The sequence below is a fragment of the Populus nigra genome, chromosome 1, assembly GCF_951802175.1.
Source record: "Populus nigra chromosome 1, ddPopNigr1.1, whole genome shotgun sequence".
Lineage (NCBI taxonomy): Eukaryota > Viridiplantae > Streptophyta > Magnoliopsida > Malpighiales > Salicaceae > Populus > Populus nigra.
Window position 1 is genome coordinate 50,040,852 of NC_084852.1, and position 27,643 is coordinate 50,068,494.

Consider the following 27,643-nt stretch of genomic DNA (forward strand, 5'->3'; position numbering starts at 1 on the left):
CTTGATAAAAAAAATATAAAAAATTATTTCCCTTATTAATATGTTTTTCCCTTATTAATATGTTTTTTTTACCAAATCTTGTTTCATTTAAAGTTTTTGTTATTTAAAAAATATCATAATTTTAAAAGAAAATTATAATAAAATAAAGAATCAATAATTTTGACATGAATGGTATTAAAAGATATATAAAAAATGAACTTGATAAAAATCAAATAAAATAATTACAATAGATCATTTCATTCACATTTAATAAAAAAAATGCATATTGAGTTCATATATAATTATTTAGAAAGCAATATTAATATTAATATAAAAGACACTAATATTTTCTGAAAATAGTGGCATAATCTAATAATTATTTAATTATTTGAATAATTTATTTTTTTAAAAAAATCTAATTATAAAATATAAAAAGAAAAAAAAGAATAAGTTGAGAAAAATTAAAAGACCAAACTCACACGGGTAAGGCTTGGGAGTTTGGCCCACATGAAAACCTAAGTGTGCCCGGGCTTAAAAATCAAATTTCATGCATCTATTTTTTTTTTTAAAAAAAAAAAGATAATATGTCATTTTTTAGAAAGTTGTTTTTTGAATTAAACAAGTGATAGACATTGTTTCACTCGTGTATTATCTTTTCCAATAATTGAAGATGGCTTTCACGACTATAAAATGAAAGTCTATGTTTCTGGGTTTTAAAAATTCATATTCCAACTATTTTTCATCTAAAAAACATTAAAAAAAATAATATCCAACAAGCTTATATAATCTCGTTTCTAACAACGCGGTCAAAAGTGTAGACGACCCTAATTCTTTTCTCAAAATTGAATCCATAAACACCAAATGTAATCGTGTGGAAAACAAAGAAGATAGTGAATAATTAAGATGTTAACGTGTGAGAAGGATGATAATGTTAATAACATGATAGTACCGATGTTAAAGGATCATACAGAGTATAATCATTCTTACATGTACAATCATATGCAAGGTTAATGAATCATACAGCACAGCACTTGCAGCTCTTTTTGATCAAATATATATGCTCCAGCACTCCCATTTGCTTAAAAATAACAAAAAGATTTCAAAGATGAGCTAGCCAGCACACTACATTTTCAATCTTTTGTTCTTGTTATTTAATCTATTTAACAACACGTTTTGAATCCAATATGATGAAATCTTGGCCCAATTTTTTTGTTTTTACGTCCGTCTTCTCGCATGGGAGGTCACATATGGCAACTAACATGTCAAAAGCGGTGTGGAAAGCATCGAAAGAAGAAAAATAGTATGAGCAACATGTGAAAAGGGAGTGTTAAATTTATCCAATTCGAATTAGAATTTCAAATCTTCTTCTCTTTCCTTAATGAGGTTATTTTGGATATATAAAATTTAAATTTAGTCATATTCAAGTTATGTGATTTATTTTCATTAGTTTTGATAGCAAAAATATGATGAAATGAAATGATATATACATGGGAAATATAAAAAACTTCATTATAAGGATATATTAAATGTAATTAAGAATATAATAATAGATTGGATATATAAGGACATGCATGGAGAATCATTTCTCCAAATATTTTCCTTAGAGATTATTTTCACATGTAATTACCATCCATTCAAATATCTTTCCATTTCCTACAAAACACTACACATGGTGTTCATGCTTCGCTGCAGAACTAGATCCGTGTTAGTAAACACAAACATGCTGGATTGAGCATAGCTCTGCTTTTACCGAATAGTGATCATAGTTGTTAGTGTTTAAATACGACAAAAAAAAAGGAGAAAATTATATGAATTTATTTGAATGTAAGATCAATACGAAGAGTCCTATTTATACATAAAAATAATCACCTAATATAGAAGGGCATTAACGAAAAAGTATTACAATATAATTATGTAATGTTCCTATATATTATGATTATTACACAATATCATTACTATGATTAATAGTTAGGATGTGCAGAGAAGCTAAGAGCCAGCCATATCATGCGAAGATCAAATATTTAGTAACCTCGATCTGCACAAAATAACCTATGAACGCATTGGCCAGAATGGATCTTGCTAAACCAAAGTTTTTGTAGACAAAATCCACAGCAGCATGAACTCGATAAGTGCACAAAATCGTATTGCATGAGCTGAACAGTTTTCAAGGCTGTACGTAAAGCTGAAATCCAAAGCATCTAAGCATGAAAAAAGTTGCGGAGAAGGGAAGCAATAACGAGGAGGTTCATTATTGGTTGTGGAATCACAGCAGTAGTAATTAAACCGGTTTGTGCATGCAGGCCATGTTCATACAGTGGCTTTGTCATTCTTTAATTTAGCCACCAGCTTTTGCCACAACTCTCTAGGGGTCTGACCCTTTAGCAGCGTCGATTTGTTATACCCAAAGAAGTATAAATGAATTCTGGCAATTTGAGGAGTCAAGAAACCTCTACGAATACACATGGCATAATTGGAATTCAAATGATATCTTTTATTTCCAATACTCTAGCTTTTTATAGGCTTTTAACAAACTTACAATAAATAGTAATTGACTTTTTTAACTAGCTTTTAATAGGAATTAAATAACCCATTGTTTTCAAATAATAAATTATGTAAAAGCTGAATTGAAAATATGCATATCCTAAAATATCCTTTATTAATTAAGTAATTCCTTAACTTATTTGGCCTCATTTTACTTCAATACTTTGGGCGTATAACATAACATTTCCCTTCAGAAGAACTCGCTCACGAGTTCGGGATATATCTTACTCAACTCTTCTGCGTCCATCCAGGTGACATCTTCCTTGTTAGCTCCCTTCCATTGAACCAAGAAATCAATTCTTGTGTGATTCCCTTTTTTCTTGAGCCTTCTTTCTAATATTTTCTTTGGTTTGGATGCTAGTGTGCCTTTTTTCATCACTGTCAGTAGTCTAGGGTTAGGGTTTAACTAAGTTCCAATCTTCTTCTTGAGGCAAGAGATGTGAAATATTGGGTAAATCTTGGAGCCTTTAGGTAAATCAAGTTTGCATGCAACTTTTCTAATTTTTTGAATGATCTAAAATGGCCTAGAATATCTTGGAGAAAGCTTCAAGCTTTTCCTTATTGCTACCATTATCTGTCTATAAAATCTTAACCTCAGATAGACCCAATCCACCATGTTATATTCCCTCTCTGTTCTCTTTTTATCTGCGTATAACTTCATTCTTATTTGAGCTTCTTACAGGTTTTCTCGTGCCAAAGTTAGGATGAAATCACGACTTTTCATTTCATCTTCAACTGCTTGTACTATTGTGGTCCCAGGCTGATATGGAAGGAGCCATGGAGGCTCTTGTCTGTAAACAATCTCAAAGGGAGTAAACCCTATGAAGGAGTGCTCTAAAGTATTATATGTCCACTCAGCTGAAGGTAGCCAACTGGCCCAATCTTTCGGTCTATCACTGGTAAAACACCTGAGATACCATTCTAACCATTTGTTCATTACCCTTGTCTGTCCATCCGTTTGAAGGTGATATGTTGAACTTATTAACAGCTTGGTTCCACTTAAATGGAAGATTTCTTTTTAAAAATTACTTGTGAATATTTTATCTCGATCACTGACTATGCTCTGTGGTATGCCGTGTAATTTGAATATGTTTTCCATAAATGCCTTTGCTATTGTTGCTACTGTATATAAATGTGTCATTGGTATATGATGATTGTACTTGTTGAATCTGTTTACTATCACCATGATTACATTATACCCTTTGGACATAGATACCCCCTCTATGAAGTCCATACCAATATCCACCCATACTTTACTTGGAATTAGCAGAGGCTACAAAGCCCCAGCTAGTTTGAGGTTTTCTGTTTTGTTTCTTTGGCATACCACATATTCTCTAATGAATTTTCTAATGTCCTTTCTCAAGCCATGTCAAAAGAATTCCCTCTTGAGCCTGGAATGAGTCTTCTGTGAACCAGTATGCCCTCTCATGGGGCTACTATGGAATTGTTGCATGACTTGCTCCTGCTGCATCTTTAAGGTCTCTTTGTAGAATAAAAACCCCCCTCTAACCTGATACTTGAGGGGATCCAAATCACCTTGATTGTAATGGTTGAGTAATTGTTGCAACTGTGGATCTTGGTTGTATACTTGATGGAGCCCTTCCGACCAATTAACAATAACCATATTGATGGCTTTGGCTTCTCCATAACTAGTCATAATCCCCTCTGGTTCTGAATTGTTCCCCTGCTCCGGTAACCTAGAGACAGCATTCGCTAACTTATTTCCTTTGCCACTACGATATTCCACACTAAAATCAAAGCCTAACAGCTTTGTTATCCACTTTTGTTAAAAAAAAAAAGTATTACAATCTTGTTCCAAAAGATGCTTTAGAGCTTGTTGGTCAGTTTTTACTTTAAATCTGTGTCCCAGCAGATAATTTCTCCATTTCTGAATTGCTAACACAAAAGCCATAAATTCTTTTTCATAAGTAGATAAGAACAATTTTTTACCTTTTAATGTTTGGCTTAAATAAGCTAGAGGCCTCCCTTCCTGCATTAAAACTGCTCCCAACCCATTTCCAAAAGCATCACATTCTACCACAAATATTTTGGAAAAATCTAGCAAGGCATGAACAGGAGGTGTCACCATGGCTGCCTTTAAGGCTGCAAAAGCTTGAAAAATTCTCAAAATCACTTAGGAAGGTACTTATACGAAACTCTTCACTTACCCCACTTATTTTATTGGACAGAATCTCAAAATCTGTTTGGCACTCCTCTACACTTCCATTCTGCTTCAATTTAGTGAATGCACCCACTGGATCCTTATATGCTGAAGGTCCAAATCTGGTGCGAAGAACATCTAAAAAGTCACCTCATCTGGTCACTGGGCTTGATTCTTGCAGCCAATAATACTAAGTCAGCGTCTTTCCTTCCATGTGGAAAGAAGCAATTTCCAGCTTATGGTCCTCTAGAGTCTCAAAATAATTAAAGAATTGTTGCGCCTTTAAGATCCATTCGCTAGGATCTCCACCATCAAAATGAGAAAAATCCAATCGAAGATATCAAGCCTGAATTCCCCGATGTCCATCAAATAGAGGATTAGCATTTATTTTGACACTGTTAAGTTCCTTCCCCTGAATGGGTTTTTGTTGTAATTTGTATCAAGCTATCATAGCTTGATTCCAAATTATTGAGTTGTTGTAGCACACCTTCTATTAGCATTCCATGTCTGGATTGCTCTTCTTTCAGGACAGTGGTTGCTCCTTGTAAATTTTATATTGTTTCAAATAATTGGGATAATCTTGTTCCCTCAGCCATGTCGCAGGAACGCCTGCTCTGATACCAACTTGTTATACCCAAAGAAGTATAAATAATTTTTGGCAATTTGAGGAGCCAGGAAACCTCCACAAATGCACACGACACAATTGGGATTCAAATGATATCTTTTATTTCCAATACTCTAGCCTTTTATAGGCTTTTAATATTGCAATAAATTGTAACTGACCCTCCTAACTAGCTTTTAATATAAAATAACTGACCCTCTTAACTAGCTTTTAATAGGAATTAAATGACCTATTGTTTCCAAATAATAAATTACATAACAGCTGAATTGAAAATATACATAACCTAAAATACTCTTTAATAATTAAGTAATTACTTAGCTTATTTGACCTCATTTTTTTAAAACACTTTGGGCGTATAACACAATTGTTTCTTTGAGGATTTTATGAGATTCTTTGGCATCTTCTATGCATAGACCTGCCTTGATTATATCATTCGCTTCCATTTCATCCATGCCTTTCCTCTCCAATATTTCTCTATGTATGTATGTGTTGTGTCTACATAAAAAGTTCAGATAAGAGACTAGTGTCGGTTCTAAAGACAAATCTAGTTTTTATCCTCTTTTTTTCATTTGGTTAACTAAACAAGTTTTTATCTTTCTATATTTGTCTGAGAAACTATCTAATTACACTAACATAATATGAGTATGAAACTATCTCATCAAGGAAGTTAATTATCTAATCTCTTTCAAGACAATCAATTCCCTTTTAATTTTTTACACATGGAAGCAATTTCAACAATGTCATCAATTTCTTGGCATCAATAACTCTAGATACACAATAGACTTCACACAACTCCCTCATGCCATGCTCTAGTTTTCAGAAAAAGGAAAAATACTAGAACTGATACACTGTCAACATCACCATATCAAGTCTAAGATTTGGTGTTGCCCCTTCGCTTGCATTAGTATTCGTCAAGAGCTCAAATTTGCTCTTATATGGGTCGACGTATGGGTGAAATCAGCCTCAAAACATTATGGTTTTTGATCAATTTTTCACTGATCCTAGGACTTGATGATTCCAGGTTTCGTTTTGAATTTGTGGCTGTGATTCTACTGATTCTTTACAGGTATTAATGCATAATATTCTTATTAATTTTGCTAGAATTGTGTCGGTTACCAAAATCACTAAGATTTCAAGTGCTATTATTTATTAGTCCCAGTGAATAGATTTGCTTTGTTTTGTGTTCTGTCCCGTCAAATTGAAGACAGATTTATGTGGAGCCTTTTGCACATGTGATTGCACGGATGACAGAATCCTTCTGGCATCCCTTAGGTTTCATGTCATCGTCAGTTCAGGCGGAAGCCTGTCAGGACAGCAGCAAATACACACAAAAACAAAAACAAAAACAAAAGGCTGAATTAGATTAAAAATATAAAGAACCCTAAAACCTTACAAAGTTTGCCTTCTAAAAGGTTTATACACCAATTTAGAACAGAAAACAAAATCACAAAAAAAAAAATTAATACAAAATCCAAAAATATCTAGAAAAATAATAAAATTAATTTAAATAGCAGCTTTTATATTTAATTTTAGGATATATAGTGGTATTATAAGCGATGTAGTGATACTTTGTAAAAAAATATTATTTTAATATATTTATAAGTAAAAGATATTTTTAAAAATAATTATAATTACACTTTTAAATATACTCGTAATGACACACACTTGGTAGAAAAACCGGTAACATCAGCCTCCATCCATTATGGTTTCTATCAATTATATTTTTCAATTATCCTAAAGATAATCTTAGACTCGATGGTTTCAGGTTTCGTATGGAATTTGCGACTGTGATTTTATAAGGTATTAATGTATAATACTTTTATTATTTGTTTCAGCAACAAGATCAATACATTATTATTTTGTTTTGTCATTTTGCACACAAACAATGACATGTGATTGATTACACATATGACAAAATCCTTTTGGCATCGCCTGATGTTTCATGTGATCATGTCAGGTGTTATGTGATCATACTGCAGAGTTTTTATAAATATTTTTAATTAAAATTATATTTTTTAATTTGTCTCTTACATTAATACGCTAAAATCATCCATGTAAAAATCAACAATTTGTTATTTAAAAAAAAACGCTATGAAAAAACAGATTTCAATACAGAAACGAACCTGTTTCGAATTTTGTTTTACTTTAAACTGATTTATTTCCTATTAAAATGATATTATTTTTTATTTTTTATTTTTTTTGAAGAGTCGTAAATTGCATTGACCCACCACCTGAGCTGGGTTGGAAAGAACTCAAGTCGATTTGTTTGTGTGTGGACATCAAATTTAATTAATTTTTTATTTTTTTTTTGGAATTTTGAAGATAAAATTGCTGTTTTTACTCTGTGAGTAACCAAAGTCCATGGAATACTAGTGATTCGAATCCATACTATTACAACCCTATGCTAAGACACTTAAAACTAGCCTAAGAACATGAATGTAGTAACATAGTAGGAGGAGATCTGTCTTGGAATTTGAAATAAATCCACCAAATTGGACTTTGAATATTTTTCCTTCCAACTGGTGCAGCACTCTGCTTTTCATGCTGAATGATCCTACCTGTTGTTCAAAGCATTTGCATATGGGTTCATAGCTGCTCTTCAGCCAGCGCAGCCTGGCTCAGACAGGGAGTCGGTTGGCTTGGTTCTGCTTTCTGCTTTCTGTTTCTTTAAATGTTGACGGGTTAATCTTCCTCGTAGAAGCTTTTTCATTTCAAACAAACCATCCACGTTTACATTAATGCAACAAGAAGAAATTTCTTCTTAGATTCGAACGCAAAGTATTAGCAGCTATATGAGTTTACCATTGAGTTTCCAACGCATCGGTAAGCCAACACATGAATCATGAGCTTCCGGACTTTCGCTCAAGACATTTCGCCAGCATAGCATAGATACAGAAGGAATGCATTTCATTCCCAGATGACTTTTAGCAATTTGTTTCAAGAATGATGCCTATATGAAGGGTGTATCTCCCTGAACTTGTTACAGAATCGACGTCTAACTGATTCCATTGTCCCAAAAAATTAAAGCCTGGTTGCCTGAATGCTACACATTCTAGTGAGCCCTAAAGCTGACCGGGGAAGGGGAAGGGGAAAAAAATGAGAGGAAAAAAAAAAAGAGGAGGCTTGAACAGAAACAAATTGGTGGAACCAAATAACAACACATGAACATTCCTATATATTATTTAATCAGTGTACATCGTGCATTTGTAATCATTTTCAGTGAGGGAATGATCTTCACCACTTGTTGAAACAACTAACAAGATGCAAAACTGGATGGACCTAGGTGTCAAAGCAAGACTAGAGCAAGAAACACTGCTGATATTAGAAACTGAATTTTTGAAACTGGCAGGTTCACAGTCGCACTCCCTCCTTGAGGAGTCACGGGTCCAGGTGCCACAGTTGTTGTAAATCCTCCATTTGAGTTCGGCGTGATAGTTGAACTGTTTCAATGCAGAAAGTATGTGAATTACTATAAAAAGTTTAGTGCAGAATGGATCAACTGCAAGCAGATTCAGATTCTCACCTCCCGGTAAATTTACAGGATCCATAACCTGCAAGAACAAACCATAAATAACTAAATTAGGAACAAAAGCAATAAAAACTATTGATTTGCGGTAGCGATTCCATCGCTTTCTTCCCTCTTGTTAGGAAAATCAGACAGGGGACAGGACGCAAAGAGAATAATATTCAAACCCCATTTAGCGGGACCTCTATTTACCACCAAGTACTGGCATTTCAGAGACTATCGGCTGGATCTAGCTTGCTTCATGAGTTCATTTCCAGTTATTTATGTCGTTACAATTAACATGATCCTTAGAACATCTAGAGCGGAGTGAATGTAAATTGTAAGGCACAGCAATGGACATCATGTAAAAATAATATTTGATGCATAGACTTTCAAACCATCTTTCATTAAACAAGAGCATGGTAAAATCCCACTATGCACGGAGAAATTCCCTGTTAAGGAAACCCAGCAGTTCTCAGCATGGAAGTAATAGACCAGAAAAATAAGAATAAAAAGCAAGCTCTATCAGAGCATTTTCCTTGGAACAATCAGTTTAGAGTCATCTGCAAAAACGCACTCAAGCTCACCAAATAAATTAAAGAAATAACGGGAAAATAATAGATGAACGTACTGGGATCAACCGTAGTCGTTGCAGCAGTACCATCAAAGTCGCATGTTGCACCAACAGAACGCTTTTTTTGATAATAGTCATTGTAAGCATAAGATGCATGGTTCTGGTAAGTATTAGGAAGATAGCATGGTTTCCCTTCTTGGATAGCATCGCAGTTAGCCCCTCCTTGCCCACATGCCCAGTCCAGCCCTGCTTGCAACTTACCAGGATCCGCATTTGGTTTCGCAACACAGAAATCAGAATTATTTCCAGTAATTTGATTCGAAGTGCTCAAACTAAAAGTATAAACAGCACTGCCATTGGTAAAAAATAATCCCCAGTTTTTCTCAGACACGGGCCCAGGCCTCTTGTCTTCATTGAACAACTCATAAATGTATGTGTTGATGGGAACTTTTGGCTGACTAGGTGGCCCTGAATCATTTAGAACTCTCCGAATCAAATTACTATTGAAGGTCTCAGCATTTTCTGCAGTGGCATCAGGTTCATTGGCTCCACCAAGCCAAGGCCAGCCAGTTTCTGTAATTACAATTGAGATCCCAGACATATTCAGAGCTTCTATAGAATAATAGGTTGCATCAACCAAAGCATCAAACATGCTGTCATAGTGAGAAAGAGTGTTGGGGTCAACAATCTGTTTGACCGAGGGAAGTGATCGGAAGAGAGCATAATCAAGAGGGAAAATGCCATTTCCAGATGTGTATCCAAAATATGGATATGCGTTTAACATGTAGTACGAGTCTGTGTTTTTCAAGAACTGAAGAATCTGATAAACTGTAGTGCTCCATGAGGAATTAAAGGTGGCAGTTGAGGGGGGGAAGGGCCTTGGGATAATGTCCATGGCTTGAGGGGTTGAAATTTTGACCTGAAAATTTAGATTTGAAGCAACAAGGGCTTTGTGGAGGTAGTTCATGGCAGGAACCAAAACAGGGACAAGATTAGGGATTGAGGTAAGAACCTCACTGCCAACTGCAATGGCTGTAATGCTGGTTGAAGGCAAGTAAGCTGCAACATTTTGATTGATCCATGCTGCTGCTTTTGATGGAGATTCTCCAATTCCTAAGACCTCCTCATTTGTAACACCAATCATTACTTCAATCCCACTGTCTGCAAGGGCTTTCAACATGTGGGCATCAGCATCATAGAGGCGCAGATGAGTAATCTGATTGGCTTTAAGAATTGAAACCACATCTGGAGCCGATGGCATGTTTGAAACATCAGTTCCAAGATTTATTCCTACAAATGCGCCTGCAAATTCAAGAATGTGATTTCAGTAACAAATGGTAAGATGGGTGATCCTATTCTAGAAACATGAACTCTCACATCCAAATTTTCCTTCTGAAAATGAAAATTTTCAGATACTCACAAGCGTTAGTTACTAAAGTTCCAGGGCCTCAAGATAAGGACTAAGCTTTTCTAGAGCAGATTGAGCGCCTTGTCTAATTAGCTTTATCTAATCCTGACTTTGCTCTTGATATGTACAAAGAGAGTAGCAGAAGGACCATAATAAGTTTACCAAGTACCTGATGCGTAGCTGAAAATGCCAACAATAAACAAAAGAAGATTTCCAAGCACCATCCAATCCAAGAAAACTTCAATCCAGATTCTACTCTAATCTCTAGCTCTTGGCTTTAAACTGCCAAACGTTCAGCAAACACAAGCAAAATGAAATAAGAAATCAATGGCCAGAAAGCACGGTCTAGCTGAAGCTGGTAATACAAAGACAGAAACTTGTAAGGATTCCAAACATGGAGTTAGGAGTAACCCGGAGATCATAAATCAATAGCCTCCAAAGCTATGTAACATGCCAGGTATCACATAGAAAGTCCAAAAAGAACTAGGAAGTACAGCAAAATAGGTCGCACGGGGAAATAAACATATACATGAATCAAATCCATTTTTGCGAAAGGGGAAAGGGAGGTGTAAATAACACCATATGGCAGAGAATACTATGTATTCATGTCCATGTACTCACATTGACCAGAAAATTATGATGTGCTCACCATCTGAGAATCCACCCACCTTCCTGCCCATCCAAAGACCTTACAATCAAATTCGTAACAACCCCTCTTTAACAGAGAAAAAGTAATACTAGGCTGATGCATTGCCTTTAAATATGCGAGAATTCTCAATGCAGCAAATTTCGAGCAACCAAGCACATACTAGAGTGAGAATTTAGTGCAAAATTACCTCCACAAGTCCATGCCTACATTAACTCTTTGAGAAAAAAGACAAACTTGGAGATAAATTTCAACTTCAAGAATCCAAAGAACTCCACAAACAGCAAGCAAAAACCCAGAAAGCCCTGCATCTTAAAAAACCCGGATGCCAAAACCCTAAACAAGCACCCAGATGCCTAAATTGCAAAGAAAAACATCACATAGCAAAGAACCCAGATAAGAAAACCAAGAAAAGAGACTCAAAACAGTATCTGGTCTCAACAAAGCAGAAACGCTCCAAGAAACCAAACCAAGTATGCAACTTTCAAAGAGTTAACAAATTTTTATGTAGCCACAAAAGGCAACTACAATTCCTCCTACTCAAAAAACTAAACGTTGATCCTGTACAAAGAATATGATATTCAATCTACACAGATAAGAATAGCCCCACTAATGTAAAGGCATCATCTTTCTGTGGATAGAATCAAAGAGGCAGAAGAACACACACACACACACTTTTCTAGTCTTAGAACACATACTTATGTTTTAACATTAACTCTTTCATTAAATACATTAAGTGTACTTCCAAAACACACCCCACCCTACTAAACTAAATATAGAAAATGAGTTTAGATTTCATTATAAGGTTACCAGATATGAAACAAACCTCTGATGGCAGGCTTTGTTGTCACTGAGCTTGACCAATGTTAGTAGCCAACATGACCAATTCCAAAGACCCTGTAAATTTTTGCTGTCTGTTGTTTCGTTTTATTTCCTTTAAGAATGTCGTTTTCTGGGGCAAATCATTTGGATGTCTTGACTGTTTATTTTTAGTTCAAACTTATGTAAGAAGAAATTAGAGTTATTGTATTAAATAATGTGGCCTTTATGTGATTTTGTTTTCCCTCCAAAAGTCATTTTTATTAGCTTGAAAGGGATACGAATGGTCAAAAGGTTACGGTTTTGGCTGTGGAAACAGGAAGGTGATAAAAGCAGAGAAAAAGGAATTAAATTGAATTCCAGTGGCCATTAATGAGTATGCTTGTCTTCAACACCAAATTCAGAATTTTTTTTGGGACCAAATAGAAAAAAACAAATTCAGGCTATTCGAAATGGGATGTCAAGGGATATTCCCTTCTGTTAGCTTTGATAAGCAGCAAGAAACAGAAACAAAGAATATTCAGCTCACGCAGCCAAATTAGAGACAATCTACATCCCAAGCTCAAAGAGGACCGAAATTGATGGGAGCGTCAATGTGACGGCATAAAATCTCCGCAAAAGTTTTAACCTCGTCGGGTGGAGCCCTAAAAGAAGTAAAGAGCATGATTGTGTGACATCAAAATGTTTGATTGCAAATCCGATTAGACATGGGGCCAAACATTGCACAGAAAGAAAAATTTGATGCTCTCGCTTAGTTGTAAAGTGAAGTGCAGAGGGCACCAAACGTCAAAAGCACCTCCTTTTTTACACTTGTTGGTCCCCTATAAACACCACTTTTGCTAAAAAGACAGGGATTCAAAACAGCTCAGCTGTGCCGTTGCAACATTTGCAGGGAACTAGACCATCAGGGATCAGGGTGGAAATGCCTCCCAGCATTTTGCATCATTAAACACCCTCACTATAGAGGGCTTCAAAAGCAAATAACTAAATCAACGAATTTTTTGATGTTTTTGAATTCAGATCCTTCCACACAACAGGATTAACTGCAATAACAATAAAGTATTCTACAAAGTTGAAACCAAACGCCAACAAAACCTAGATCAAATCCATCTGATAGATCAGCACTCACATCAGTAAACATAATCCAAAAGACAAGCAGCGTTCCAAACATCTGTTTCCATACAGGGTTTAAGGACTAGGAGATCTTTCTCCATTTGCTTCCCTAGGATATTCATCATGATTTGGGCTTTGGCTTCTGCTTCTTCTTGGGCTGCGGCTCCTGCTCCTAACTGGGCTCCGGCTCCTGCTCCTAACTGGGCTCCTGCTCCTAACTGGGCTCCTGCTCTGACCCCTATTTGGAGTTCGGCTGTGGCTCCTTGATCTCGAATATGGCCTCTCTTGACTGTACCTCCCCTCTTGGGGTGAAACAGATCTGCTTCAAAGCAAAAGGCCAGACATGAACATTTAAAGTGGGAGTAGTGGATTGTCAAAAGGTACAGCTCTATGCACCTCAGGGGGGCAATGGCAAGACATGTGACAAACCACAGAAAGTATCCTATTTCTATAACAATAATCCTACATCAGACAGGGCAATTCAGTTATAGGGCAAAGAGGCTAAATAAATAAGAGTAAATCAGAAACCAGGGAGGTGATATCGGATTCAGAACTAGTAAGGAGTGCTTCACGGTGTTTCACAAGCAGTTTGGAACAGCTAAACACACTTGCTTTTGGAAGCAAAATGCATGCAACTTCCTATATAAGGAACAAATATTCGGTGCCGAAAAAAATAAAAATAAAACATGAATAATTCAATAGCAACTGGAAAGAAATAATTACATACCTTGAGTGATGCCTTCTTTTTGGAGGAGGGGAATAATACTCTCGACTACGGGACGGGGATCTTGCATGGCGTGGAGGTGGAGAACGAGAATGGCGTGGTGACCGAGAATAACGAGGGGGTGATCTTCTTCTATCACGAAAACGACCCCTGTAGGAAAATGAAATCATTTGGAGGATTATCAAAAAAGAAAACTATGGAAGATTTGCATATACTCAAATCATAAAATACAACCCTGAATTGGGACCAAGAGAGCTTTAAAACAAGTCCTGATCACACAATTTATAGATTAAAAGAATACAGGTCTCATGAACATCCTTATATCATGTCATGGCATGATTGGCATGTGAAACAACTCCACCTTATAATCCACAAATTCGGAAACCAGAACAATCTAACAAAATAGCTAATCTTATCATTTTGAATTTGTTGAAGTTTGTTTTCCAATAGAAAAATTCAAATCATTGAGCCCTGAAACATATCATTCCAGATACATGTTAGCAATGCCTCCATGCTCTCAACTCAACTCGAAATGAAAAACAAAGTAGGAAGAAAGAGATGGACAAATAAAACACTGCCATTTCAGCAATCATTTTATACCGCAACTGAGTAGAGAAATAGTTGTTTAAGGAAAAATATCCATGCCAATCAAAATCAATCCCATCAGGCAAGCCAACAAAGAAAAGATGGTGTCTACCTTGTACGCTCCCTTGTTCTCATATCCATTGGCTTCTTCCTATTCTCCTCAGCAAATACAACAGTCAACTCCCGGCCAAGAAGAACTCTACCATCCATATGATGTTTTGCCTCAGCAGCATCATGAGGATCTGCAAATTGGACAAAGCCAAAACCACGGGGTTCCCTGTCAAAAGAAGATGATAAAGAAACAAGTTGAAGATGAGTGTCACCATCTGCTACAAAAACAGGGGCTGAGCACGGTAACCATAAGCCTTTTGCCAATGAAATGTACCAACATAATCCCCATTATATGAAGGTCATGATATGAAAAAGCAAGCACACTGCTGACCTTGCAAGTGTCAGTTTAAAGATGACTTGAAACTCTTCAAGACTTGGAATCTCTTCACAATGTATTCAAACCCAACTTCCTTCAAATCTTCACTATCATTAACATCATCTTCAAAAGAACTCTAATTACTTGATTGATGTCTTCAAAACTTTAATTTCACTGTTAAATCTCAAGAACTTCAATCAAGAACCCAGCTTATGATTACAGGAGTATATCATTAAGAGATGACCTAAAAGAAATTTGGAGGAAGGGGGGGTTATAGGGCCTGCTTGGAGAAAACCAAACAGATTGCTGAACATTGTGTGAATTTCAAAAAAATTATGAGAATGATAACATCAAAAAGTTTCAAAAAATTAATAGTTCAAGCTAATAAGTTTCTGATGCAGTGCAGGAAGGAAATCAGACAATACAAAAAATAGGACAAGCTGAGTTACTTCTAAGGGAGAGGAAAAAGGAAGAAAGAAAAACAGAAAACTGTGGTAAGAACTTAACATTATTTGTCCCATCTGTTTCACAAGGGTGATTAATTTTGAAAAAGAAACCAAACAAGACTATTGACTCCATTAACCCCAAGGAACATAAAGACACCATGATTAGAAAAGGCAAAACCCCAACGGAATTTTTTTAACGAAATAGTAAGAAAAAATGAAATATCAGCAAACAACTTCATACATGAACAGCTAAAGTAGTTGCTCACCCAGTATAATAATCTCTAGGCAAGTAAATGTCCTTGAGAGCACCAAATTGTTCAAAGGGTCTGCGAAGGTCTTCTGGCCTGCAAAAAGAATAAAAGTAATTGGCATGTATTTATGATAGAAACACGCATAAAGTTTATGGTCCCAAAATATTCAGCTATTAATAGGAAGTGGTGCATACTGCATAATGGCAAGTTTGGTTGTGGATAGGTTCCCACTCTCGGCAACATGAAAGTCACCAGTTGAATCATTAACTTGTGTGAAGTTTCTCTCCGCGTGTAGACAAAATAACTGTCATCACTACTCCTGTCTCTTGTGCACATATAAAACTATCCTTAGGTGGCAACTAGTGTTATGGCCCACTGGCACAAAGCCCTGAGGCCACATGGATGCATTGTTCATTATGTCCTAATAAGCACCTAAAATCAGCAATGATTATTACGCAAACTTAGCACTCTAACCTTCTATGTGCCTAGCCAGTCTCAGTTGGACAAGTATAAAGGCAAGAAAAAACACAGATGCTGAAGCAGAAATTTTTATATTAGCCACTATTTGCAAAAAAAACAAAGAAAGAAAATCTCAGCTATTAATAGGAAGTGGTGCATACTGCATAATGGCAAGTTTGGTTGTGGATAGGTTCCCACTCTCGGCAACATGAAAGTCACCAGTTGAATCATTAACTTGTGTGAAGTTTCTCTCCGCGTGTAGACAAAATAACTGTCATCACTACTCCTGTCTCTTGTGCACATATAAAACTATCCTTAGGTGGCAACTAGTGTTATGGCCCACTGGCACAAAGCCCTGAGGCCACATGGATGCATTGTTCATTATGTCCTAATAAGCACCTAAAATCAGCAATGATTATTACGCAAACTTAGCACTCTAACCTTCTATGTGCCTAGCCAGTCTCAGTTGGACAAGTATAAAGGCAAGAAAAAACACAGATGCTGAAGCAGAAATTTTTATATTAGCCACTATTTGCAAAAAAAACAAAGAAAGAAAATCTAAAAAAAAAATGTTAAAGACCAGAAGTTATGGGATAGCGAACCTGCAATCATGACGAAGGTTCCGAACTAGGAGGCTAGTAGGAAGATCCCTACTACGACCACCATAACGTCCCCGAGGACTAGGGCTCCGTCCCCTTCTACCATAGCCCCTTGGAGGCGATGGACTATAACTCCTTCCCCTCATTTACACAAAATTGTTTGCTCTCTCTGTGCAATTTAAACTTGGCAGTCAAGGAAATAGTATCATAACGAAGAAAAAACACAACCAGAGTAAGAAACTATTAAATCATGCGCAATAAATTCAACAACCAGCTTCATATGATAAATAAATTTTATATAACTTAAGCAAACAACTTTCCACTAACACAGCACGTGAAGAGTTCAAGGCCTAAATTGATCTTAGCATGTCATACATCAATTCAAAGACACTAAATGTCAAAGATTACACTCATGTTAAACAAACCCATGATCGCTTCCTTTCAATACCTTGTCTTGATTATCCTAGTCAATTTAACTCCACTATCAAACGAGGGCTATTCTTCATTGAAATCCCTACTTCCACAGCTTTTATAGATGACTTCCAGTTGCTCATTGTTGTTATCTTTTTCTACTTTCATACATCAAAGATTAACACTTTGGTTAACAATGGCGTTTACACATCATATAGTACAACAACAACTCACAACCTTAAAATATAAAAGAAACCCATTAACGATACCATTAACCTAGGCATGTAATGTAAGAAACAACCCTAATCCATCTTTTCCTTGCTAATAACACATCAAACCCATTATATTCTTCATGTTTTCCAGCAAACCCTAGCATTTACAGATATGAAGCCATTAATTATTTTCTTTTTTAACAAAAACCCGTTAACCTAAATAGAGCATTAAACCCTATCAAGCTCCATTTAATTCATGAAATCAGAATTCATTAATTAACACTAATATTCGAGCTCTAAGAGGGTAAAATAAGCTGCAGCTAAACAGAGATCGAAACGAAAGCAAGAATCTATGACAGAAAAAGGGGAGTAAGGAAAGAAGGAGAGAGAGAGACCTGTGAAATTGAGAATAAGGGTTTTATGGAGGAGAGAATTTGTGAGCTGACGGCGATGTGGTAGCGATAACGGATGCGAGAAGACAAGAGTGAAATTGCGTAGAGAGGTTGTACATATATTGCCACACAAGAAGGGTAAAGGTTAACTAGGGTTGAGTTAATATATTCTATGCCTTTGGACCTGTGGGTCCTATTAGGTCTACTGATCTAATGGCTAAGATTTTTTTGTAAATTGATCACGATGGTGGTATTTTGGTATGGGAAAAAATACTAAACAAAATTATTAAAGATATTGTAGAGAGTTAAAAAAGAAAAAAAAAACTAAATTGTAAGAACTTATTCTATGGTAAAGAGATATTTTAAGAATGTATCGTCTACATTAAAATGTTTATATTTAAAAAAGTAAATAATAAAGAAAACATATTTAACGACCCGGCCAGCCTCATAAAGTTATTCTGGCGATTTGCATCGGTTAATCATGAGAGAAGCCTTGAAAGAAATATTAAGGTGGGAATTATGGTTTTTTTATATAAAAATAAAACAGCTAATTTCTAGTATAAGAATATGGTAAACCGGCTGAGGTGAGGAACATGCTCTGGTTATGTTATTTTTTGAGAATTTTCCAAAAAACAGATACAGAAACTGTAAATGGTGTCAAGTAAAAGTTTGATTTATGGATTTGAAGGTGAAGATGCAAATGGGGGGTTTCATTAATTAGAAATGCAGGCTGGATATATATAGGAGAAGGCAAGGAAGTGAGTCTTGAGAGATGCCCTTAATTTGCTTAAAACACTTTAATTAGAAATGCTTCAAGATAAACATTAATATTCACTATTACAGACAGACGACGGAAGGGAAGGTGGACGCAGGGGAGCTCCTGATCGATCTATGAAGGATATTGGAAGATCAGTTCATCAAAGGTGTTTGATATTTTATCTCTTCTGTTCATTGCAACTTTGGCTGTTTATAATTAACCTTACTACGTACATAGCCTTAATTTCTACATAATCCTAATTTAATCTAAGATAGTTTCGGGTTTTAACAGGCAGCTCGGCGTCATCAGCCTACACGGAAGGAAGGAAGAAAATCAATCTTAAGGAGTTCCTTACATTCCTCGATCGGAGAAAACAACGTCAATCTCTCTCTTTTGTTAGCATGATCATCAGTACTAAAGTAAGTAAAACCATAGTTGTTAACTCTGTATCGCTTCGCAGGAAAACTTAGCGACCACATCGACAGCTAAGGAAATAAAAAGGAAGAATAGATTGAACTGATAACCTCCGAGCTGAGTGATTCAAGTCTTTTTCTGAGTTGGTTTTGGATAGATCTAACAATCATGAGTAAAAAACCATTCCATTGCCCGTTTTTAGTTCTCGGTCACTTTTTTTCCTAACTTCAATATATTTCATTATTTCAAACTCATAAAATAAATGTAACTATCTATCAAAAACTTCTGTTCTTTTTAACACACACCCAGATCATGAATTAAAATTAGTTTCATGTGTTATTCAACAGGGAGATTAGCATCCGACCGGTACTGGAGAGGGCTTGGTATGGTGTTCGACTAGATAGTTGTCCCTTGCTTTGTCGCAGGCCGGGCCGATTTTTTTCCAGCATAGAAAAATGATGCTCAAGAGTGTATTTTAAAGAACAGAAAAACATTCATGACTTAACATTCATAGAAAAAAAATTAAAAAAAATTATAATTATTGATCACTAGAAATCAAAAGGTAAAAGCATAGTTATTAAACCCGGCCCGGCCCGGCGGGTCGACCCGGGACCCGGTCGACCCGATGGCTGGACCGGTCCGGGTTTAATAAAAGACCGGTTATGGCAACAGTCCGGCCAAACCCGGGCGACCCGGCGGGTCAACCTGGGACCCAAGTGAACCCGGATGAGACCCGGTTTTTTTTTTTTCAAATGTGAGATTTGAAACCCATTGATATATATACTTTATGTTCCCAAGAAAAAAAGTCATGTTTTTTCAATGTGGGATAAAAAAACCTTTTGGTTTAAATACTTCAACTTAAAAGGATAACATAATATCTTTTCAATGTGGGATTTGAAGCCCTTTCATATATATACTCCATGTTCCCATGAAAAAAGTTATGTTTTTTCGATGTGGGATTTGAAACCAATTAGTATATATACTCTATGTTCCCAAGAAAAAAATCATGTTTTTTCAATGTGGGATAAAAAACCTTTTGGTTTAAATACTTCAACTTAAAAGGATAACATAATATCTTTTCAATGTGGGATTTGAAGCCCTTTCATATATATACTCTATGTTCCAATGAAAAAAGTTTTGTTTTTTCAATGTGGGATTTGAAACCTATTAGTATATATACTATATGTTTCCAAAGAAAAAGTTATGTTTTTTCAATGTGGGATAAAAAACGTTTTTAGTTTAAAGACTTTAACTTAAAAACTTAACATAATATCTTTTTAATGTGGAATAAAAAACTTTTTAAAATATTCTTTTAAACTTCATAATATATATAATCTATATTTACATGGATTCTTTCATATGAAATATTAAAATTTTAATTTTTTTTAATTTTTCCGGGTTAATCCGAGTTGACCCGAGTTGACCCATGAAACCCGAGACCCGGCCCCTTGGCCGGGTCAACCCCCGGGCCGGGTTTAATAACTATGGTTAAAAGGATAAAATTAATTAAAAAAAATCTTAAAAAACAAAGCATGAGTAAAATCAGGTGAAGTGATCAAAACCCAAGAGCAAGATCTAATCCAATAGAAGGAAAAATAGGCAAAAAAAACAAAATTTAATTTTAAGAAGAATCAAAATTTTAAGGACAAAATAAAAAAGAATAAAAAAACAATCTAAAAAACCTGTTACCTAGATCATGAAATAGAAATAACCTAATTGAAAAGAAAACTAAAGAAAATAATGAAGTTCAGGAACAACTTTAAATGATGTAATCGGGAAAGATTATAACATTGATTCATGTTAACTTTTTAAACTTATGACTCTAGTCAGTGACTAAACTGAAAGCACTGTATCTGGAAAGCTACTATTTCAAAACTAGGCTCAACCCGACGAGTTGACATGTGGCCCATGACTTAGACCAAGCCGATTTTCAAAACAAATTGAGGAAAAATTGATCTAGTGTAAGATGATCAAAAACCTAGGTTAACCCATGTTTCGGTTAACTCGGGTTGACCTATGTTTCAGTTAACCTAGGACAAAAACAAAGTCAAAACCCATTGATTATTTTTCTCTTTTTTTTTCAAATTGTATCAATTTAACTTTTTTATAAAACAAAAAAATTTAATTGATTTGAGTTCACTTGGGTCAACCTACTCAACTCATGACCCAATAGCTATCCCAGATTGACTCTGAGTCAGGGCTTAAAAATAATGGGAAAAACAAAGGAGATCAAATCCCAATAAATCAAATGTCAAATGATAAAATAAAAAAAATCAATGATAAAAAATAGCAATTAAGAGAATAAGAGCCTTATTTGAAAAAAAAAAGATTTGAGAAGATAAACTAAAATTTTGAATTAAAGAGCAAAATTGAAAAAAAAATCAAATAAACAAATGAATCCAAAATAAAATAAAACTCAAGAAAATGATGACTAAATTTTTTAAAAAAAATGATAAAAGGATTGAGAATCAAAATTAGAAATCAAAACATCGAAGGTCAAACCTTAAATATCATCAAATATTGAATTAAAAACAAAATTGAAAAGAAAAATCAAATTTGCAAAATAATCCAAATAAAAAATAAAAATATAGAGATTGAGGACCAATATGAAAAAAATAAAAAAATGATCATAGATCCAAAGACGAAATTGAAAAGAATTTAAAATTTGATAAAAGAGCCAAGAATCTAAATTAAAAATCAAAACACTGAGGGTCAAACATGAAATATCATAAAATAAAAGAATAATTTTGATTTAAAAATTAAAAGTCAAAGGATAAAATTGAAAATGAAATAAATAAAATTTGATACAATTAAAAGAATAAAGACTAAATATAATAAATTTAACAAATAACACACTTTTTTGATTTTTTGTAAAGGCTACATATTTTTCAAGGTTGAAGAGAGGGAAAAGAGGGGGAAACGAAAAAAAACATTATTAGAGCTCCATCATGCGTGTGATGGCTACACACGCTGGACTCCTATAAAAGAGGTGGCAAGACATTTTGAACAGCTCCATGAAATATGGTGTTCGGTCATCAGGTGGTGCTATATGCATTGCTTAAAAGTCACTGGTGTCTCCCACATGCTGATGCGTGGGATGTATGCTCCTGTAACATCTTCTTCTTTTTAATTTAATTTATAAAAATATCAAATTGTCCATGATCCACATAATATTAACGAAAAAACATAATAAAAAACAAAAAAAAACCCTCTATTGGCTTTACATTATTTGATTTTAATAGCACTTCAGTAACTATATTGTGCTAAGAAAAAGTAAAAACCGAAAATATTCTTGTCTTCATTGTTAAGAAAATTCAACCTCTAACTATTTTTTTTAGATATTACATTGTGCAAATTAAACATTAAAAAACTCATTTACCCCTTCAATCTTGTAATAACAAATGTCTCATGTAAAAATACTATATTATTCTTGAAAACATGCTATAAGACATAACTAAGGATAAAATAGTAATTTTATTGTAAAAATCTACAATAGAATTTAAGTGTGTGCATAGTAAAACACTGTATTATTTTAGCTTTTGTTAGAATGTATCGAGGGTAAAGTTGGTGCAATCTATAATGCAGGGATCAAATTGAAATATACCCAACAAATGGAGGGTGTATTTTTAGTTTACACAACCAGAAAGCAAAAACTTTAAGGACACGAGCTTAAGCAAAACAGAGGAGAGTCTCTGCCTGTCTCATATATATATATATATACACGCGCGCGCGCGCGCGCACGATCTCTGTGGAAACAGAGACGTTTGCTTCTTTTCAAGCAGGAGAAGGAGAAGCTGATCATTCCCATCTCCTTAAGGAGCTCTCTATACAGGTTAACAACACTTTGCTTCTTTTTTTATAATATTTTAATGAGCAAAGGATGATTCTTTTTTAATTTCTTTTAATCTATCCATGTTTATTTTGAACAATTTTGGGTATATTGTAAATTGGATTTTGATTATTTCTGAAGATATCAACTGGGTTTTAATTCTTGTTTTGATTGATTTCGGTTCTGTTATTTATTTATTGATTAAAATGCATTTGTACATGGTTGTTCTTGTCTTCTTGAGGTTTTAGCTTGCATTTTTAGGTAGTGTTTTCATTAAATTCTATATTTTAATCAATAATTAATATTCCATTATTATCCATGTTGAATTCAGAGAGAATTTTGTGTTTTAGAGCTTCTTTGAATTTTCGAATTCCATTTCTTGCACACTCTAATCCTTTTGTTTTGTTCTCTCTGCCATTGAAGTTAAACTCTTTTTTATCCAAGGATATCTAGTTTAAATTGCTGTATCTTGAGAAAAAAAATGATAATTACTTTCTGGAGGTTTTTTAGGAGAGTTTACTTGTGTTGATTTGGGATAGATTATTAAAGTATGAAGAGATTGATATGATATTGCATTTTTGTGAAGTAGGAATGGAGGAACAGTTTATACTAAGAGTTCCAGCTTCTATTGCGGAGAAATTGGATCACCTTTTGAGTGAAACTGCTTCTTCTTCTGAGGAGCAATCTTTGGATTTGTCTTTTTCAGGTGAGAGCATACTTTCTTTGTATTTTATGAGAGGATTTTGTTTATTATAGTATATATATTCTGTTGTTGTTTGTTTGTTTGTTTTTGGTGGTTGTTACATGTATAGTGCTTTAGGTGTTAACATTGATTCAATCAATCCACAGTGTATCGTTCCTTCATTGACCATGGGGATTTTTTCTCTTCCTGCATTCTCCTTGTAATCATATATAGAAAGAAAAAAATGGAAATTGGTTTTGCCTTTGAATTTCACTGCAGGCGTTTGAGTTTTAGTGTATCAAAGCAGTGAAAGCATACATTTCATGTTTACTTCATGCTTATGGTCCCTAAATTCAGCTTTCGTTCTCTACCCTTTCAATTTTGATTATGCGGTTTAATACTTCAGTTTACTTATCTACCTGGAAGCAAGGCTCTGTGAACATAGTCATGCTTTATGTTTTTATTGCTTCTAATGAGCTCATGTTGAAAATTTCCCATTTGGGATAGATCCTGTTGTGGTTTTCTTAATTGAGTTGGGTGGCATAAAAATTCAATCATGATAATAACTATACAGCAAACTGCCTCCTTTTATATTTGGAAACTGTCTGTTCTTCAAATGTTATTTCTAGACCCTTTCTCATCCACCTAGTGTGCGTTCAAGCATTAATGCGGTATGAAGAGAAGGGCATGTATCAATCTGTTCCCAGTTTCTATTTTCCACCAAATACCTTTAATTTATTGTCAATACATTTTCATATATGAGTTTTTTATCCTTTCTTATGTTGGTTACAATTGTCACTTCCAGTATGTGTTGGGTTTGAATGGTAGCAATGATGAGAAGATGATACAGCCACCAGTGTCATAGCAGCGTGGTGTTCATTCTCCACAGCTCTAAAACACTTATTTCTCTCTCCCTTATTTATCTTCTTCCTTTATTTCTTCTAATTCTATTCTTTTGTTACTGAAGAGAAAATTGATTGAGAATTATGTAGTATGAAAATCATTCTTTTGGCCTAGAGTCTTTGCTTGCTCATAAACATGGAATATCCTGTTTTGCAGAGGATGGAAGGAGTGGCACATTTGTCATTGGTGATGAACATTTCCCTGCATCTCTCTTGGATCTTCCTTGTGCTGTAGAGTCCTACAAAACATATGATGATTGTGCACTAGTAAAAACTTCAGACATTGGTCAGGTAATAACTTTTTTTAAAGCTTTTGGTTTATATTGCTGATAAGAGATGAGTAAATCATTTATACTTGCTGCAATATTATCTGTTTTAATTTGGCAGATGCTCATGGTTAGAGAAGCTGGTGACACTGCTCCAGATGTGCTGGAGTACAGACATGGGTTCACTCCTCCTATGAGGGATGCTCGAAAGCGAAGATTTCGCAGGGAGCCAGACCTCAATGTATGTGTGATCTCCTACTCTCAAAACTATGCTGTTGAAACTAAGATTGCAGGAAATATTTTGTGGTTTGAGATCTAACTTGTGCTGTTACAGTGCTGTTCTTTTTCCTTTTCACCCTATTGTCTTTACTGATTATGTCTATATTACCTCTGCAGCCTGAACTTGTACAGCGTGTTGAGAAAGATCTTCTAAACATCATGGCAGGGGGCACAGTCGAAAATGCTGATATCCTATAGTATTATGCATGAATTCAGTTTTGTTTTTTTTTTATTCAGCTAAAAGAGAACTAAAAATTGTCCACTTTCTACCAAGCTATAGGTTCTGCTATTCTAGATTAGCTCAAGGGTTATAGATTCCAGCAAGGGTCAGCATGTGTTTTCTTTGTGAAAGGTATATATTTATTGCAAAAATGAAAAGTTAGGGTAAGCTCCCCTTATTAAGCATGCAAAACTTTAGGGATGCTTTTGGTAGACGGGCAATTTTCTAGTGTCCAATTTGCATTATAATCCTGCGGGACTGCAACACCAAAAGCACCACCGTTTGCACTAATAATTGTTGCTAACCAACCTTAGCTCAGTCATACCTGCATTAATCAGTAGTGGATTATGCTCTGAAAGTTAAATTTTGGTTGTGTTCATTTTGTGAGCAAGGGAAGGCAACATTCCCAAACGAGAATTTAAGGGAGACTCATTTCAGTGGAGTCACACTTGTTAAAGTGTATTGACTGCATTCTTTGATTGAATGTCAAAACGTTTAAGTTACTATTCAAGTAAATCCTTAACTGAAGTTTTACATGCTGAAGCTAATGAGCAAGAGGAAGAAGGTGATCAGAATGCTCACAAAGCAAATAAGAAACCTGAGCCTGCTCCTGAAGCAAAGCCTGATGTGCCAGAAACAACAGCTAATGCAGAGGAGCCTGAGAGAAGTGATTCAGATGATTCTGATGATTCAATATAATGAGATTTCCGATGAGTATAACTAATCCAGCTTTTATGTTAATCTATGTATGCATATGGCATGCAATGTATTAGCCTTCAATTATCTCCTTTATTATATATTCTTGCTTAGGCACTTGACGATTGCCTGTACATTTTTGTAGTTTCTTTTATTAATAACGAAATACGGAATGATTGCTGCACAAATCTTTGATGGAATTATGGAAAAGAACCAGTATTAAATCTTCCCTCTGTCTCCTAGAAGGCAAAAGGAGCAAAGTGAAAACAAGGAAAACCACAATGAGCAGGGTTTAGTGGCTGGCGGCCTATCACTGGGCTTCATTAGAACATGCTCCTGTTGTAGAAACCGCTGCGCTAATGCAAACACCAAGATTTTGTGTTTTGTCAATCCGGGCCTGGTTTCACTTGTGTCTGTTTATGAATCGAATTAGGGTGTTAGCAGTTGGACCACAACCGGACTCGATGGCCACATCCATGGGAGGAGAGATAATCACTCTTGCCAGTCAGAATAGCTCCCCCCCAGGATTGTAACCAGAAAATCTCATTGAGAAAACCTAATAGATCTAGATGCGCTGCATGCCTTGGATTTGAGATCTATGAAATAATTTTGCGATGATATCAACAAACATGACACTAATAAGGTAATGCACAGCCAGCTAACACTCTTGACTTACAAGCTGGATAATCTTGGACCTTGTCTTAAACTTTGATATAAATCTTCCTGTGCCCCACGCCCCCGAATGAACAGGTTATTGAATTATTTCCGGATCTGATTTTCCGTGGTACCATATGCAGCGGCAGCAGCCTTGGTTTCATAATGATTTGCAGTTCCGTTGAAAGTAGTTCACTGACCTTTCGCCACTAGCCTCTCACATTTGGAGCAGAACTGTAAGACAGATAATATACTGCTACACAACATGATTGTTCACGTGGCAAGAAGCCTACCACAAACTAAATATCTATGGCTACTGTTGAGAACTAATTAATGCTGCAAGCATGCCCTAGCGAGCTCGTGATTTGCCGAGCAGATATAATAATGGAGTAATGCTATCCGTTTGGGGTAAGGTTGGTGGGTTTGATGGAGATGCCAGCTTGCTTCAGTAGGTATGGTTTTCAAGAACTTGACCATAGAGCACATAGCAAATCGCACATCTTTTCTTGGAGGCCTTTTAACTGCTCATCTGATGATATCCCACCAAATTTGAATTGAAAATGCTATCTTTTTTGTAGAGAGGTAATAAAAACGTTCATCTAGGGCTTTGCTGTGCTTGGGTAGGCACTACCAGGCAAAAGGCTTGGCCCCGGCATATGTTAAGGATTCTGAAGAAGTCTGCCTGTCATGCCCATTCGCTATGAGGTGACGCCCTATGGAGTTATGGTCTCATTGGATATTAACAATAATAATAAATAATAATAATAAAGAAGGTGTTCTTATTGTACTCGGATAATATTTTTATTTTTTAATATTAAATTTATTTTTTACAAGTTATCACATTCTCATAACATGTATTATTGGTTAACCTAGTTAACTTGATTTTTTTAATTAACTTTTTCTTTTTCAATTTCATTTAATATTGAGTTGATTGAGAATTAGGTTTTGTGATTTGTTTTATTTGCTTTCTATTAGGTCATTATTTCCTTATAACTCACAAATAATATTTAACTCGAATTGTTTTTTGTATTTTTTTAATTAATTTTTTTTTTAATTTCATCATTCAATAA

General features: G+C 35.1%; 3 protein-coding genes across 10 annotated transcripts; 1 reads left to right on the forward strand and 2 right to left on the reverse strand.

Annotated features, from left to right (window-relative positions):
- Positions 1 to 8,445: 8,445 nt before the first annotated feature.
- LOC133695597 (glucan endo-1,3-beta-glucosidase 4-like) lies at positions 8,446 to 12,742 on the reverse strand. 6 transcript variants are annotated; one of them, XM_062117516.1, is made up of 6 exons: positions 12,263 to 12,742; positions 11,412 to 11,462; positions 10,960 to 11,072; positions 9,440 to 10,684; positions 8,827 to 8,854; positions 8,446 to 8,743 (listed from the first exon to the last, which is right to left on the reverse strand). In XM_062117516.1, the coding sequence occupies exons 3-6, from the start codon at positions 11,012 to 11,014 to the stop codon at positions 8,590 to 8,592; spliced, it is 1,482 nt and encodes a 493-aa protein (XP_061973500.1). In that variant the 5' UTR covers positions 11,015 to 11,072; positions 11,412 to 11,462; positions 12,263 to 12,742; the 3' UTR covers positions 8,446 to 8,589. The 6 variants fall into 6 exon arrangements, with proteins under 6 accessions (XP_061973500.1, XP_061973518.1, XP_061973502.1 ...); XM_062117534.1 differs by having other exon boundaries at positions 11,412 to 11,478; XM_062117518.1 differs by lacking the exon at positions 12,263 to 12,742 and adding an exon at positions 11,627 to 12,235.
- Positions 12,743 to 13,279: 537 nt separating this feature from the next.
- Positions 13,280 to 18,021, reverse strand: LOC133696439 (serine/arginine-rich SC35-like splicing factor SCL33). Of its 2 annotated transcripts, none has more exons than XM_062118661.1 (6): positions 17,878 to 18,021; positions 16,863 to 17,028; positions 15,817 to 15,894; positions 14,790 to 14,954; positions 14,096 to 14,242; positions 13,280 to 13,687 (listed from the first exon to the last, which is right to left on the reverse strand). In XM_062118661.1, exons 2-6 carry the CDS (start codon positions 17,003 to 17,005, stop codon positions 13,444 to 13,446), a joined length of 777 nt encoding a protein of 258 aa, XP_061974645.1. In that variant the 5' UTR covers positions 17,006 to 17,028; positions 17,878 to 18,021; the 3' UTR covers positions 13,280 to 13,443. The 2 variants fall into 2 exon arrangements, with proteins under 2 accessions (XP_061974645.1, XP_061974717.1); XM_062118733.1 differs by having other exon boundaries at positions 16,863 to 17,042; positions 17,878 to 17,995.
- A 4,702-nt stretch (positions 18,022 to 22,723) lies between these two features.
- Positions 22,724 to 26,107, forward strand: LOC133698497 (transcription initiation factor TFIID subunit 7-like). Of its 2 annotated transcripts, none has more exons than XM_062121444.1 (6): positions 22,724 to 22,877; positions 23,464 to 23,580; positions 24,616 to 24,749; positions 24,846 to 24,965; positions 25,121 to 25,190; positions 25,759 to 26,107. In XM_062121444.1, the coding sequence occupies exons 2-6, from the start codon at positions 23,466 to 23,468 to the stop codon at positions 25,920 to 25,922; spliced, it is 603 nt and encodes a 200-aa protein (XP_061977428.1). In that variant the 5' UTR covers positions 22,724 to 22,877; positions 23,464 to 23,465; the 3' UTR covers positions 25,923 to 26,107. The 2 variants fall into 2 exon arrangements, with proteins under 2 accessions (XP_061977428.1, XP_061977435.1); XM_062121451.1 differs by having other exon boundaries at positions 22,727 to 22,877; positions 23,461 to 23,580.
- Positions 26,108 to 27,643: the final 1,536 nt, after the last annotated feature.